Source organism: Larus michahellis, chromosome 1 (assembly GCF_964199755.1).
Source record: "Larus michahellis chromosome 1, bLarMic1.1, whole genome shotgun sequence".
NCBI lineage: Eukaryota > Metazoa > Chordata > Aves > Charadriiformes > Laridae > Larus > Larus michahellis.
Genome location: NC_133896.1, coordinates 178,285,814 through 178,301,584, shown reverse-complemented (window position 1 = coordinate 178,301,584; position 15,771 = coordinate 178,285,814). Strand labels below are relative to the sequence as shown.

Below are 15,771 nucleotides of genomic sequence, written 5' to 3'. Positions count from 1 at the left end.
CTGAAAATTTGATCATGCATATGTAAACTTATAAGCCTGCGTGTAATAGTAACAGCGGGTAAATCTGCTTTAACATGCTGTCAGCCAGCCTTTCACTTTTGTCTCTTTGCTTTGCTACTCTTCAGCCTGTTCCCAGCCCCATAGCCCCAGGGCTCTCGTCCCTACTGCTACTGCTAGAGTTAGCAACTGCTTCCAACCAAGAATCCTCTGTATTTGAAGTCTTCACGGCGCCTAATAAAACAGGGCTTCCATGAAGAATTGTAAATTTTCACCTTCGTTTTCTTCGAAATCCAGAGAGCTGTGTGAGGGGAAGGAAAAAAAAAACAGATGGAGAGGGAAGGGAAACTGAAAGTCTGGATTTTCAAAGATCTGAATTCATTCCTTCATTCTGAGTTGTCGTTTTATGATTAAACAGATAACAAAGGAATTTTTTTCCTCTCTAGTTTAGATGCAAAGAAAATCTAAGACAAACATTTCAATCACAATGAAGCATTCATTGCCACTACAGCTGATCTTAAAGATTTCCCTTATTTACCACTGAAATCAGAAAGCGGACAAAATGTTTTATCGCTAAGTCGAAAGCCTGAGACTAGTCTGATCTAAACTTTACTGGACACAGTAAAATTAATGCATCTTCTACCCAATTTATGAACAACAGAACTACAAAGGAAAAGCCGAGTGAGTAAGTGCCTAAGAAGAATGTTTAAGCCCCCGAATGCAACTGAACCTCTACCTCCCATTAAAAATCATTTGGGAACAAAAGCATTCTCTTTGTCTTGGAAAAAATGTCCCCCTCTACCCACTCAGGAGATCAGGATCACACCGCAGGCAAACCTGTTGGTGGCATCAACAAAAACTGAATCACTAAAAGCATAAGGCTGACTTAGGGAAAGACAGAAGAAGCGCTCAGGGATCGATAAGACCACTTCTTGGAGGTGAATTTGAAAGGGACATTATGTACACATTTATAATAAATACATAATGGTGGTAAGTAATCACCATTTAGAAGACTTGCCCTTCACTCTGCCAGTCAAAGGAAGCGCAGGCCATGAATAACACCCCTATGATGATGCCTCATGAAACGGTTTGGTTATCCAGAATGGCAAAGTCATGAATGGCTTAATACAAACTGTACGGAAAAATTCACCGGTGTGAAAAGCGAGCAAACAGAGTAAAGGAATATCGTCTTACTTGTTGTGATAACACCCCTATTCCCATTTCTCACCTTCCGATCCTTTTTGCCCAAGCCAAGAAAATGACTACAAACTCGGGACCAGGTGACAGTGGGAGTAGTAATTCCACACAAAAGCCTCCTCTGACGCATCCACATGGAAGAGTAGAAAGTCTACAGCCAGGGATCATCAGCTGAGCTGTTCAGTCGATCGTAAGTGTTAAAGTGGTGTATGAAGAGAAAAGCAATCTATACTAGACGAGTAGTATCCAAATCTGTCACTCATGCACTAGAAACAGGTAGACTTATGCAGGCACTTAATGCCAATTTCAGCACTGAAAATGTCTTTCAAGGATGGGAAAGATTGCCTGAGAATAGGAAATGGTTTCCACGAGAAGGTGGAAGCAAAGCCTGGAAGGTTTGCAGAGCCTCTGTGGGATAGTAATTGCTGAGGCAAACTTCAGCTGAACAGAGAGCTCACTTAGTTTGTTAAATAAATGCAAGCGACTTCTAATTTTAATGTGAGCCTATAAGCATATAGTTCCAGATACTCAAATGAACTAAGGAACCCTTCCCTGTCCTGAGGGCCCACTGTTTCAACTTAGCTGGCATACTCCAACCTGGCACTACACTGGTAGATACCCTTGGACACCCTAAGTACCGTACCACCTCACCAGAGAGGGGTGAGCACTCACCGTAGGGTATTTAGGCTTCTAGCTGAAACCAAAGTACCGAACGAGGAAAGCCATGGCAGAACCTATTCATTACCTTCATTGCTTCCAACGGCAAGTCTGAACCCAGATTTTCCATGTCACGAATGTTTAATCTAATTGAGGGAAGGAGAAAGATCATTTTGGAGAAAGGAAGAAAGGAGTCTTGATGTCTTCTTCTAGGCTGTCTCATTGAGTTACCCTTTTTGAACCAGGAGCCACAATGTCCCGTGTCCCATGTGAGCAGCCTAATGACCCATCTGCAGGGTCAGTCTCCTCTCTGTAGCACATACAACACATACTGACTATAGTCACTGCCTGCTCTATGTTTGCATTCCACATGCAGGAAAACGAAGCCTAAGTCACTAAACCCAGAGGAGAGTTCACGGTTTGGAGATTTAGCCCACACTGAACAAATTCTATAATTTAAACTTTTTGCAGTTTAATTATGTTGAGAAACCATTAGACATTTTAAAGAATTAGAACACTGAACTGTTAAATATTAGGCACATGACCCATACCTAATGTAAAGTAAGTTTCTAAAAATGTCCTCAGAAAAAATTTAGTAGGAAAACAGGTGTAGGAGAGAATTCAAATGTGACCCATAAGGGCCCAGTATTTAGAAATGAATTGGGATCAGTTCATTCCTTTCCCATGGGGTAACTTGTATAAATGTAATTCTATGGTTTCATAAAACCAGGTCAAGTTTCTGTCCCTTGAGGTCCTTTGGCAATTTGAAGCATGGCAGCACTTTTTCCTGGCTACAAGTTCAAATCTGCATGCGTTCTGGATTTGTGAAAGGAAACGATTAGCCAAGCTGAAAGGATAGACCCATCCCGATTACAGCACACCTTCCGCACGGAAAACCACTTACAGGGCTGAAACGCGATTTCACAAAACAGTGTTTAGAACTAGCTGGCTCTTTTCATTTAAGCTGATGAAAATGCCTGCGTTTTTCACCTCTAAAAAAAAAATAAATACTTTTCTTTCAGCAGCTGGCACACCAAATAAAAGAGCAGACGACCTTATCACATAACAGTGCCAGCAGTTTCAACTGACGACATCCTTCTCCTTTAATGTCAAAATGTTTTACTCATGTAGTCATACGTTGGAATATTTGTGAATACATGTATGCTTCACAAAGCATTTCATAACTATTATTTTACTATCTCTCATTATATCATTGTACTATCTTAATTTCAGTAATAAAGTATGTAAAATAAGATGCAACAAGACAGAATCACAGAAGGAGTCACCAGAAAAGATGAAACCCGTGCACGGCAGACCCACGCCAGCAAAGGCTCAGCAGCAGAGAGCTAAATGCCATGGAGGCTCTTCTCCTCCAAGAACAACCTGAAATCATGGTGTCTGACATCATGTCCCACGCACTGGGTACTGGGGTCTGAACTTCTTTGCAATGAGGCCAGAATGATAGTGGGTTGACCACACAAATCACCCCATATGGCACAATACTCCTTCTGGGTCTGTTAAAGCTTCCCCAGCCTATGTAGAAGGGTGTACTGCCCAGCCCCACGCAAACATCTTGGATGCCCACCTGGAAGTGTTCCTGTCCAACCTGCTCTAGGTGAACCTGCTTTGGCAGAGCGGTTGGACTACATGATCTCCAGAGGTCCCTTCCAACCCCTACCGTTCTGGGATTCTGGGATGCGATTCTGGGATCTTCTAATGTCCATGTGCAGGCCAAAGGCCAGGAGACACCAAGGACTGCCCCATCTTAGCCCACAGGCAGGCTGATCTCTGCAGGGGCCTCCCCACAGGGACAGATGCCTCAAAGAGCAGAGGAAGGGCAAGAGACAAAGAAACTCAGGGTCTTTAAGCGAATTACTTTCTCAGTGTGTGTAAACCTGAGACCTATGTACTACGGAGGTGGGCTGCTTCTTTTAAAGATAATTTCCTCCACTCTACCGGGATGATGCTAGAGAAGCTCTGAAAGGTAAGATCTGTTGAAAGGGTATTAATTCTTAGCCACATCCCACCTGTTGTACCTCGAGGTGGCCTCGAGCCAATCCAACAGCTGTGGCTGTAGCCAAGCATCTCGACTGAAAACCTCATTGATGCCCTCCCCAGGAAATGTTATGACTCCTTCCTTACACAATTTGCATATGTGCTCCTGAAACAGCTATATGCTGTTAAATTAGTATTTCTGACACATTTTCCTCATAGCTGCTCAAAAATTTATTTTATACATAGCTATACCTTAGACTGTAAATTACTGTAGTAGGAGCTTCGTTTTCTACTACTGTCTTTTACTTTTAACATGGTATTTCAGCAGCAAATTAATTTTGAAGAGAATCAGTAGAATCATAAGCCATCTACGATACCCAATAATGCAAGATAAAATAATCTATTAGCATTTCATGTCTATTTTTTAACCTGGCCTGTTAAAAGCTATGAGCATCAGAAACAAGCAAACAAAAAAAACCAAAAAAAATCAACACCCAACCCAACTGATCCTGCTTTGAATTAGAACAATATACAACAAAATTTGCAACAGAACCATGGCATTTGTCTTCGTTGGTAGATACAGACACAGAGAAATAATGAAGTCCTACATACCATCTAAATTGTAAGAATTGTTCAAACAAGCTAAGGCAAAAATATATTAAAAAAATAGAGAACTTTTAATTTGTATCAGTCCTTACTATACACTTAATACCACCTGAGATATTTTCCTTCCTCCTCCCCTTTTTTTTTTTTTTTAAGCTTTTAAGCAGAAATTTAAGGAAACAGAAAACAATTGGAAAATGGTTTCACTTCCTTCCCACCAAACTACCAGTGAGAATCGGAACTAACATGCGAAAAGGGACAGCCATGGCACACATCTTGGAAGTGCCCATTCCCTTCAAAAAGAGATATGCTGCTTCTGTTCAAAAATGAATACAAAAAATCCCAGCAGCCAGAATGAAGCCAGGGGTTATATCAACTTCTGATACTCATTCCTGCCAAGACCTTGCCCTGATTTCCTAAAATTAATTCATACGAAAAAACACAATACTCGCAAAAACGTTAAGAAATGCTTGGTGGATCTACTCCACGCAACAAGTGTTGATTTACAGGACGCAAAATCTCCAGCATTTTTTCAGTGCTTTCAAACTGTCCCTACAAATGCAAGAAAAGTATACAGTACGACAGCTTCCTACCAAAGATGTCAACTGATTCTTTTATAGCACTTCCAAATATATTTTGCATATGCTGGGTTTAAAAGATGTATGTAGGCTATTGAAAGCAACAGGACTATCCACATTCTTAAAAGTTAAGCATATGGTTTAAAACCACAGCATTTGTATTTTAATGCGAATAGCTAAGTCCTACAGGTGACCTTCTCCAACAAAGGTTGGGTTTTACAGCAGGCCAGGAGACTGGAAACAAATTACATGCTTCGTAAGGACAGATAACACTGGCATCCGTTAAAACGTGATATAAACCAAATGAAAATATTAAGTTTGTATTTTTACTACATTTGGAAAAGTACCATTCAAAAACAATAGCTTTAGTACTGTTGTTTAAAGAATGCTCAAACTATTAATAAGGCCTGACTAGATTTATCACTGATAAAAATGTCACGCATTGTTTGTACTTCGCTTAAAAAAACACGGTACCTATAACCTGAAAGCAGCTTTTTTCTGTCCCATACACAAAACCCTGATCTAGCTCTTTATTACAAAAAAAAAAAAAAATCATAAGTATGAGAACAACATGAATTCAAGGTTACAATTAAAGATGTAATTAAATAGTAATGAAATATATAGCACCTGTTCCCTTTACAGTTTACTTTATACAACTACTTTCTTTTTGATCCCTTCCAATTGTTTTATGTAAGATAATAAAGCAAAGCATTTCCAAAAAGTAAGATTTAAAAATAATTTCTACCATATAGGGATCTGTAAATACAAGCATATTCTGACACACGTGTCCTGAACAATGTCTTTTGCTCCACGTGTAAAATACCGATTACCTGTTCTCAGTACAGTGTCGTCGTTAACGAGGGCTCTAACACCAACGTTATCCAGAGTTGTGAACTTCAATCATGACATTGTAATGTTACAAATATATTTTAGCTGTCAATTACGCTAAAATATTTGCAGCAGTCCCGCTTACTTCTCCCTTCTCCCCAGCCCCATCCGATTCCAGTATGTAACTCTCTTACTGTCAGCCAGGTAGCCTACATGCACACCTCAGTCATACAACCTAAGGAACAAATTAAACATCAAAAAATACATGTCTTAATGGTTAAGGTGCCTTTTTTTCCAGTACTTTCAGTATCCCGTTAAAGTATAATGTGAATAAGAAAACTAGTCTGAAAGCTTTAGCTTGAACCCAAGCTTGGTTTTGGATCAAAAGGAATTTAAGCCCAATTTAGACATCTGGCTAATTTAGAGAACAAGTCTACAAATTCTAAGGATGAGTGAAACTTCATGACCAAAACATCCTCTTATTTTAATGGAAAAAGAACATCCAGTTAGGGTGGCGAGGTGCATCAGGAAATTTTAGTTGCGCCTGCTCCTCTGTTTCTGGACTTATGGCTAATTCCAGCCTTTCAATGGACATGAAATCCCACTGGGGGGAAAAAAAAAAAAAAGTGTTTATTTTTTCATACCAAAATAACTTTCTTTTTCACAAGGAAGATGCAAAGTATACGGGATTCAAAAAAAAAAAACCTTCAGTAAATTAGCTTTGGAGTGAAGAGGGGACCTTCAAACAAACCAGTGAACAGAAAGTTACGTAGGTGTCACCCACACCGAGTGTTCTCAGAGGTGCACAATAAAACTTTAGACTGTTTTATTACATCAAAATCATGACATTAAGAGTATTAAAAAGCAGGTTTAGACTATTTTAAAGGTTTCTGTTTATTCCTAATGAACTGTTTGGACACACACAATTTACGGGATCTTTCCATACAGTTTTGCAGATTGCACCGTGTATGTTCATACACCTGTGGCAGGAGGATGTCGACTCTAAATCTAATTATCGCAAAACGACGTTTCAAGCAATATGAACTGAAATACATGTTGTGATCCATTTCCTCAATCGCAACTCATGCAAGCAGTTTCACTAGTTTTGGTGAATGTATCCTGAACTGCCGCTCGGGGTCCTTCCAGTCCAATATCCCATCTCTAAAAAAGACCGAGGGAAATTCACAGGAGAGAATGCGAATATACGGTATTTACAGAGTTTTCCTTCCCCGGCGTAGTTTTCCAGCTCATCGCTATCAGTGATTTAGAGTAAAGAATTCCAAATTGGGACTTAACTATATGGTCAGAAGCTGATCCTTCCTCTCACGAAATTCAGTGACAGCATTTTTCTACTTCTACTACATACTACGCTATGGAAAATGCGCTACTTTTTCTTCCATTTAAAACAAACAAACAAAAAAGTTTAGAACAGTTCACAGTTATTCACAGTTAATGCTAAAATTCCATATTTAACAGATTACACTTCAATATTCTGCACTGCTTATGAAATGAAACGTCAGCGTTTGTTAGGAGATGCCCCCGGCTGAGCACCGTATCAGATAAATAAGCAGAACACAGTGGGTTAAGGATAAAGTTACTCCTTGAAGCAACCTGGATTTTATCATTTCAAGTCACGGACATACCTTGATTCTAAATATAAAGATTTCTGGGTTACGTTTCAGGATTTTTGAAAATAATGTAAATGATAATGGAAAAAGAAAAATTCTTCCTTAATGTACGCTGGAGAAATTATCTATATAGGAATTAACTCTCTGGATCATAATAGCTTTTTGCAGATGACTCTTCAGCTCTATCATTTAAATACGTATTTAGGCAACTAAAAATTTACTGTCAATTCATATTATGTCAGTCCACATTATGGCGCTGTTACAGTATGCACATTTAAAGATTATTGAAAAAATTACTGTTCGTGTGCAGTATATAATTTGCAAAAGGTTAATAACTATTTTAAAACAATGAATGGAATTAACTCATAATGCAAAGCAGATGCCCCAAACGTTATTTTTTAAAACAAAACATATTTAACTTATAAAAGAACAAAGAGGATCTAAATCCAGTCCTGTTGCTTAAAACCAGGCAGGCATGGTGGTTGTTTCAGAGCCTCGGTTCACTGGCTCATACAATTTTGATAAAACTCGGTAGTTCCTGACTGCTCCCTCTCCTATCCTGAAGCCAGGAATGAATTTTTACAGCTAAACTTGTAAAGCTCCTCCACGAAGAGGCAATGCTGGCAACCCTGCAAGAGATTTACCTGCACCAGGCCAACAGAAATAATTTAATGTGTCTATGACATAGTTCAAAAGGAAAAATATTAAAATTCCATCCAGTCTATGACAATTCTCTGCTTCATATGCAATTCACTTTAGATGATGAATCGCAGCGATAGGCAAAAACAGCCGGCTGGAACCATCTAGTAACAGGAGAAAACAGAAGAAATACTAAACGGCAGTCAAACAAAATTATCATTTCCAACAAACACTGGGAACGCACTCCAGATGACAAAACATGACGCAGACAAGTAGTAAATAAGATTATTTTTAAGTGCCTTTTGGTTTACGGTGCTGAGGGGCAGTGGAGAAGCAGCAGCCCCGTGTAGGAGCCCACAAGGGGGACGGCGGCTCCCAGCATCCCAGGTGGGATCAGCAGCCCCCCGGCAGCGTGCCGGCAGCTCCAGAAAGAAAGCGGAGGCCTTAAAATCAAACCCAGCACCTGAACAGAGAGAGCAGGGGTCGGTGGAAATGACATAGCTATCCGCTGTGCTTTCACACGCCTTCTCCTGAGTAAAGTTGATACAAAACTGACAACAAAACTACTGCATTTCTAGATAAACTACAGCTACCAGTAAAACATTTCTAAAAAAAAAAACAAACAAACCAACCCTAAAAAAAACCCTCACAAAACTTTACCAATATTCATAGCTGTAAGATAAAGGAGGAGTTAATCGAATCATGTGAAGGATTCAGGAAAAAAATGTCCCCCTGCCCATCAGTAGCATCCCCTGACAACCCTGCGCAGGAGCAGCACGGGCAGCGCTGAGCGTTCACTGGGGAGAAGTGTCCCCTTTCTCAAGTATCAGACACCGGGACACTGCCAGGGACTAAGTTATCAGATTAAAGGGATAAATAGTCTGTCCTGCTGTAGTGAGTACGGTCCAAAGATCTCAGCTTCTGATTTATAATATTTACCGATAAATAAATACCATAACATGGATATTAAAGTTCCGTTATTGGCGAGAGGCTGGAGTCTTTCAGGTTTTTTTAAGTCGGAGGAAGCCACCTCCAAACCTTTTACTCCTTCTTTATAGTTACTACAATTTATCCTCTGGCCTTCCAGAAGTCGTCTTTGCTTGTAAAACCTACCATATTTCTGCTGATTATATTTCAGTAATCTGTGGCGCGGAGGAAGGTCACCAATACAAACCACAGATACTATATATTTGACATTCCTTCCAGCTGCACTTGCTGACCTGTTCATTTAAAATATCTATGATCTCTACTAACCTATCTGGGTGAGATACTCCTTTAATTAATACAAACAGGAAAAAAAAAACCTATGCAAGCATGCAGTATTCAGTAAACCAGCACATGCCAGGTCCACATAATTTGAGAGGAGCAGAAGCTAGCAAAGAGAGACTGAATAACTGCCGTGTAAGACAGGCTTTGAAGAGAATTGTTTTGTGTTCGGCATCTTTACACTCAAAAATCAATTAGGCTGTTTTTCCAAAATTTGTAAACAGCTTCCAAACAGGGCAAATAATTGCCCCCTTTAAGTATGAATGTCAATGAACTCATTCAAAATCATCTTCAAATGTCAGAAAAGATTAACGTATCCCAGCCACAGGAGGGAGGTCAGAAGGCGGCAAAGGCTTTTAGTCTTTACTGGGGTGGGCACGATCCAAAGCCAGCCTAAGTCTCTGGGAAAACTCCACGAAGGGACCCAGCATGGTAAAATTCCACGACAAGTGCTCAAAACACAAGAGACCAGAAACAGTCTGGGATCAATAGCTTCCAGGTCATTAATCCTAGGCAGGTGACATCCAGTGCACAGTTCGCTACTCTCTTTCACGCAGACGTTCAAGAAACCTGACTCGATTGGCATCTAGTAGCTTGAAATATTTTCCACGTTTTGCCTTTATCCTTCCCCTACTTGTTTGGCATATGGCTTTCTAGCATCCCATTAATGTCAAACCGTTTAATCGGAATGTAAGCTAAATGCACAGTTTGCTATTTCCTGGATTTCTGTTTGGCGACCAGTGCTTTTTATGAGGAAAATAAAAGCAAAGGTCAGTATGACCAGAAAAGAAAAGTCATCTTCCATAACGGAAGCTTATTTTTCCAGTGAACTGATACAGAAGCCTAATTTAGAAAAAGGTCCTTTAGTATCATGTTATTATTAGTAGTATCACAAATAAACACAGAAACCAATTCACTTTACAGACCTCCACATTAAGCATTCGATAGAAAATCCCTTGGTGTTTCATTGATTTTTGTTTTATTGATTTTTTTAAATAGCAATATCACAGCTAAAATGTATCATTTCGGTGAAACACGTCTAAAACTTTTCCATCTCGAAATAAGTTATTACAAATTATTTCCACAGCAACTGGCAACTAACGATTCAATCCATTTAAAGAACAACAAAGTAATGGCTTTATTTGGATGCCTTTTTTGATTAAATAACATATTAACCTTGATGAAGCTTTCCAAAAAGGGATTAGCGTATTTGAGTGCATCAGCTGATTATGAGACAAATATAACAGTGATAAGATGCTGGTTCAAATTTTTTGAATCTGATGAGTATAACAATTTAGCCGCTAGGATGGAGTTGGCTCTTAACAGCTTCCATCTCAACAGTAAGTGTCCACCCAGGATACAAAAAGACATCACCCGGCTAAAGTATGCAGCAACCGAGAGTCTGGAAAGGTCGCTTAAATCACTAAAATGAGTAGATCAAAATATCCTGCGTAATTGCTGTAACGTCAGAAATAATTAAAAATAATTAATGTGTAAGGAAAGAAGAATCGGAATGAAATGTATTGGAGGGGAAACCCAGAAAGTAAATGCAGTTTTATCTTCTGATTATATCATCCATTTTGACCAAAAAATCACTGACCCACTTTGCTTTATTCGTCTATACTGTAATAATACATTTTGCATACCTATTGTATACCCTTTCCATTAAGTTATTTGCTTAATGGATGTATAAATAAGTCTACTACAATTACGCTTTTTAAGGGTCAAATCCTATCCACTTCTGAACCCACTACTGTAATTTCTACTGCACTGGATGATAACGCAGCAGACCTCAGAAACAGCTGAAACGCGGCCGATTCCGTGCCGTTGACATAATCAACCCACGTTACAACCAGGCTGCCAAACCTTTTTACAGCCCTGCCAAGTCCAGGAGTTGGTGTCCCCATACTCTTCCCACCCCCCCCCCCCAATAATAATAAAAAAAAAGTTTCTCTATTTTTTTAAATTTCACGTGTTCAAATTACAATTCACACGGTATGACTGTGGCAAAATAAAACTTCCATCGGTTTATTTTAAGGATCACATCTTGGAACTGGTGCAGAGCTGTTACAAGTTACGTGCCACACACATTAAAAAAAAAAAATTAAAAAAAAATCGTCTAAGAGCAGCTATTAATATTCATGTTGATTCCACATGAAAACAACAGCAGAGTTACCCAAGCAGCTACAGTTATGTCAGTGCCTGGAAGTTATTCCAGGCTGTTTTGTCCTGCTGCCCTGAATATTCAGGAACTTCAGCAATCCATCCAGCCACGGCTAACTGCAGGGACGGTGCTCCCCGCTAACGACTCCCAAACTACCCTCGGCTAACTGGGAAAGGAGGGAATGTCACACACACCCCCCGCCATCAGGGATGGGATGGGATGGGATGGGATGGGATGGGATGGGATGGGATGGGATGGGATGGGAAGGAGCACGGCATCGCGTGGGGTTAATCCCCCACGTGTTGGCTCTCGCTTGAACCTTGAAATCCGACAATAGGAAAGTGAAACGAGCCCGCTCGGTTTATTTGGGCGTATTGAAGAAGTACCATCGAGACTTCTGCCCTGCCGCCTCCTCGGTGGCGACCCTTCGCTCCCGGGGAAGTTCCCACCACCCCAAAAACGACGCCCCACACCCCCGGCCCCGGCCCGAGGCAGGGGGAGCCCCCCCCTCCCGGGAACTGGAGGCGCTCCCGACCGCTCCGCTCCCCGGGTCACGGCGGTTATGCGATCCCTTCTCCTTATCAAGCAGATTCAGCCCTGTAACCTACAGATGGAGAGATAACGCGGCCCCACGCTCTCGCCCTCCCTCAGCTGCAAAGCAAGGCTGCTATTGCAGCAGGAATTTCCTCTTTTGCCAGCTCCTTCTCTACCCCCACCCCCCAAACCACCCCTCCCCGGTTGTGCCAAGTTTGGGGCATCACCTCTCCCCCCCCACACACACACACCGGGCCGTCCCTTCCCCCCCGCCCCGACCCGCGGGGAGCGCGGTGGTACCCGCGCATCTCCCGCAGGCGGAGCGCTGCCCGCCCCCGGCGCCATCCCCGCCACCGCGCCCGCCTTATTCTGCGCGGTAACAGGACTCAGCCCTGCCAAATCCCTTCCGCGCTCCCGCTGACCCCCGTCGCCTCCTCCATGGCTGCCGGGGACGGGGGGGGGCGAGGGGGGGGGGGGGAAGGCGGGAGATGCTCGCACCTGCTCCTCGGGGACCGACACCCCCACCCCCGCCATGGCGGGGGGGAGCAGGCCAGCCCGGCCGCCTGGCACCTCTCCCCCCTGCCCCAAAGGAAAGCAGACGCCACCACCTCCTCCTCTTCGCCGTCTTCCCGCCCTTCCCCCCCCCCCCCCCCCCCGCCCCTTCCATCCCCGTTCGCCATGTGGCAACTGCCTCATAGACCTAATACAAAAAGTGCACGTGCCCCTTTCGGATATCTGACAGCAGCTGATGGCCAAGTGGCCTCCACCCGCCCCGGATAGGGCCCTCCGCCCGGCAGGCAGCTCCGCGCCCCATCCCATTTACGCGAAACACGAGTGTCTGTGTACCCACCCCCCCCACACACACCCACATCCCCCCCCACACACACACTCCCAGGACCGCTCCCCGCCCACTCCTGTGCACCCTTCGGGCAGCTTTTTCCCCGGGGTTGCCCGTTTTAAAGCTACATCCAGGGATAAACTTAAAGAGGGGTGGTCAGAAAGCACTTTTTGGCCCCGCTACCCCCTCCCCACCCCCGCCGGCCCTCCGCGCCCCGCGGAAAAAGCGCGCTGCGCTGCTCCGCGGCCGCCTCGGGGCCCCTGGCACGCCTCGGCGTGGTGGGGGGAGAAGGGGACAATGACAGGGCGACACTTGCGCGGCACGGAGGGGGTGGGGGGGTGGGCAGAAACACCCCTCCTCCTCCTCCTCCTCCATCTCTCCCTCCGTCCCACCAAGAAGCGGCGCAGCCGGCCGCGGAGGAGGCCGACCGGGTGGCCGGGGCAGCGAGGGAGGGGGCCGAGGGCATGTGGCCGCAGGGCTCGGGACGACACCCCCCCACCCTCGGTTCCGCCGGGTGGCAGCGGGAAGCGGCGCAGCGCCCGCCCGGGCCGCACCGTGCGGGGGTGGGACGGGGGCGGCGGCGGCGGGGAGGGTTGGGGGGGGACCCGTCCCCGGCGGCGGGGTGTGCGTGTGCCTGGCGGCGGTTACCTGGCGTTGGTGCAGTCGTTGTAGAGGGTCTCGAAATCCTTCCTGGAGATGAGTTTGCAGCGGTTGACCCCGGGCTGGATGGCTCCCAGCCCCCTCAGGATGCGGACCTGCTCCACGTTGCAGACCACGGGCGTGATCTCCAGCCGCTTCAGCTTGGTGTAGACCGTGTGCAAGCCCCCCACCAAGTGCTTCAGGAAGAGGTCGAAAGCCTGGGGCAGGCAGATGAGCTCGCAGCCCTCCACGGTGAAGGAGGCCACTTTGGCCCCCCTCAGATCCACCATCTTGCACTCGTTATTCTGGGGGGTGTTCTCCACCGGGGACGGGGTCGAGTAGACGGGCTTGCCGGGCAGGCTGCTGGCCGCGCTGGCCGCGCTGGCATTGGGAGTGGAGGTGCCGCCGCTGCCGCCGCCGCTGCTGCCGCCGCCGGTGCCCAGGCTGGGGCTGCCGCCGCCGCTGCCGCCGCCGCTGCCGTTACCGCCGCCGCCGCTGGTGGTGGAGGTGACTGTGGCCGCCGCTGCCGCCGCTGCCGCCGCTGCGATGGGCTCCGGCCGGAATAGGTTTGTCCCCGAAGCGGCCGGCGGGGGAGCGATGGACGGAGACGGAGAGGAGGTGGCCGACGAGGAGGTGGTGGTGGTGGTGGTGCAGGCGGCAGAAGTTGAGACCGGAGGCTGAGGGGGGACCAGCTGGGTCGGAGGGATCAAAGCAGCCGGTACGGCCATGGTCACATATACGGCGGAGGGGGGCAGGGGGAGGGGGGGGAAAGTTCCCACACACACACGCAGGGGAAAGGGGAAAAATTTGAAGGGGAAAAAAAAAATTAAAAAAAAAAAAAAAAGGAGGAAAGGAGAGAAGGGAGGAGGGGGGGAGAAGAAGGGGGGGATAACCCCGGATCAGGTGCTGGCGGCGAGCGAAGAGAGCAGGGGGCAGAGTGAGAGAGAGAAACGCACAAAGTGTCCCGCAAGTGGGGACGGAGGAGGAGGAGGAGAAGTCCGCTCCGGGCGGCGGGGCTGGGGCCGAGGGGAGGGGGGAGGGCAGTTTCTTTTTGTGGTCCTTGCTCTAGCACCACGTTAAAGACGAAGGTGAAAAGGAGGAGGTTTGAAGGACTTCGGTTCTCTCTGGCAAGTACATTGATCAAAGATTGAGAGGGGAATGACAGAGAGAAAATGAGCTGGGAAGTGCTGGCTGCCGCCGCCGCCGCTCGCTCGCTCGCTGGACGAGTTGTTGTTGTCACACGGTGCGGAGGGGAGGAGCTCCGGCAACTTGAAATACCCTTTGAAGCAGCAAAAGGCTCACTCACTAGTATTAACCCAAATTATCCAACCAGGAACCCGGAGCAGGGAAACAGAAAGAGAGAGAGAGAAGAAGTCCCTCTTCCTTCCCCCCCCCCCACCCCCCCTTACCCACCCCTCCTCTTCAGGAACCGTTAGATTACATGTTTCATATTTCACCCCACCAGAGACGAGATGTAATTTTCCCAGCCCTTTTTCAGCAGTCGCTTGTCAACACAGTTTGGGGAGAAACACGAGCGTCTCCAGCGTTCCCCGGGAGCCGGCTGGGGCGGGGGGGAGAGGGAGCGGGGAAGCCCGGCGGGGGGTTGGGGGGTGGAGGGGGGGGGTTAGGGGGTGGCTGCACACCTTGCCGGGGCTGGGGCGGGGGCACCCTCGGACAAAAACCAGAAACCTCCCGAGGGGTCTTATTGCTCTTCTTGTTTCTCCCGGGACGACCCGAACGCTCCTCCCGGCGGGGCGGGAGTTGCCCATGAGGGGTCCGGCCAGCGCCGAGGCCCCTCTTTTGTTGCGCGGGCGGCGGGGGCTTGCGCGGGGCGCGCAAGGGCAACATCCGCGGGGGATCGAAGCGGGGACGGGTCACGCCGCCGAGGAACCGCGCCGAAGGGGCTTGCGGCGGCGCCGAAGTGAACTTAGGGGAGGGGGAAGGCGGGCGCCGCCGCGCAACAGGTGGCGGCGGCGCGCAGAAAGCGCGCAGCGCGCCCTCCCCTCGAGGCCCCCCCCCCCCCCGCGGCCAGGTAGCGCGCAAAATCAGCTGCTGCGCTTGCCCACGCATGCGCGGTGGCGCCGCCGGCGGGGACGTGCCGCGGGCCTGGCGTGGTCCCTGCCCGTCGCCCGGAGTTGAGGATGGAGTTGTCCACGCGTGTTTTGCCAGCGGGGCGTGCGTGGGTTGTTTGGGTCGTTGGGAAAAACC

General features: G+C 46.6%; 1 protein-coding gene across 6 annotated transcripts in view; it reads right to left on the bottom strand.

Annotated features, from left to right (window-relative positions):
- DACH1 (dachshund family transcription factor 1) overlaps nt 1-14,447 on the bottom strand; it is a 365,270-nt gene extending 350,823 nt beyond the window's left edge. For 5 of the 6 annotated variants that reach the window (XM_074564395.1, XM_074564385.1, XM_074564406.1 and 2 more), the window contains exon 1: nt 13,573-14,424. In XM_074564395.1, the coding sequence (XP_074420496.1) occupies nt 13,573-14,291 (719 nt within the window). In that variant the 5' untranslated portion in view covers nt 14,292-14,424. Of the gene's footprint in view, nt 1-13,572 lie in introns of all 6 variants that reach the window. The other variant, XM_074564434.1, reaches the window with a different exon arrangement.
- Nucleotides 14,448-15,771: the final 1,324 nt, after the last annotated feature.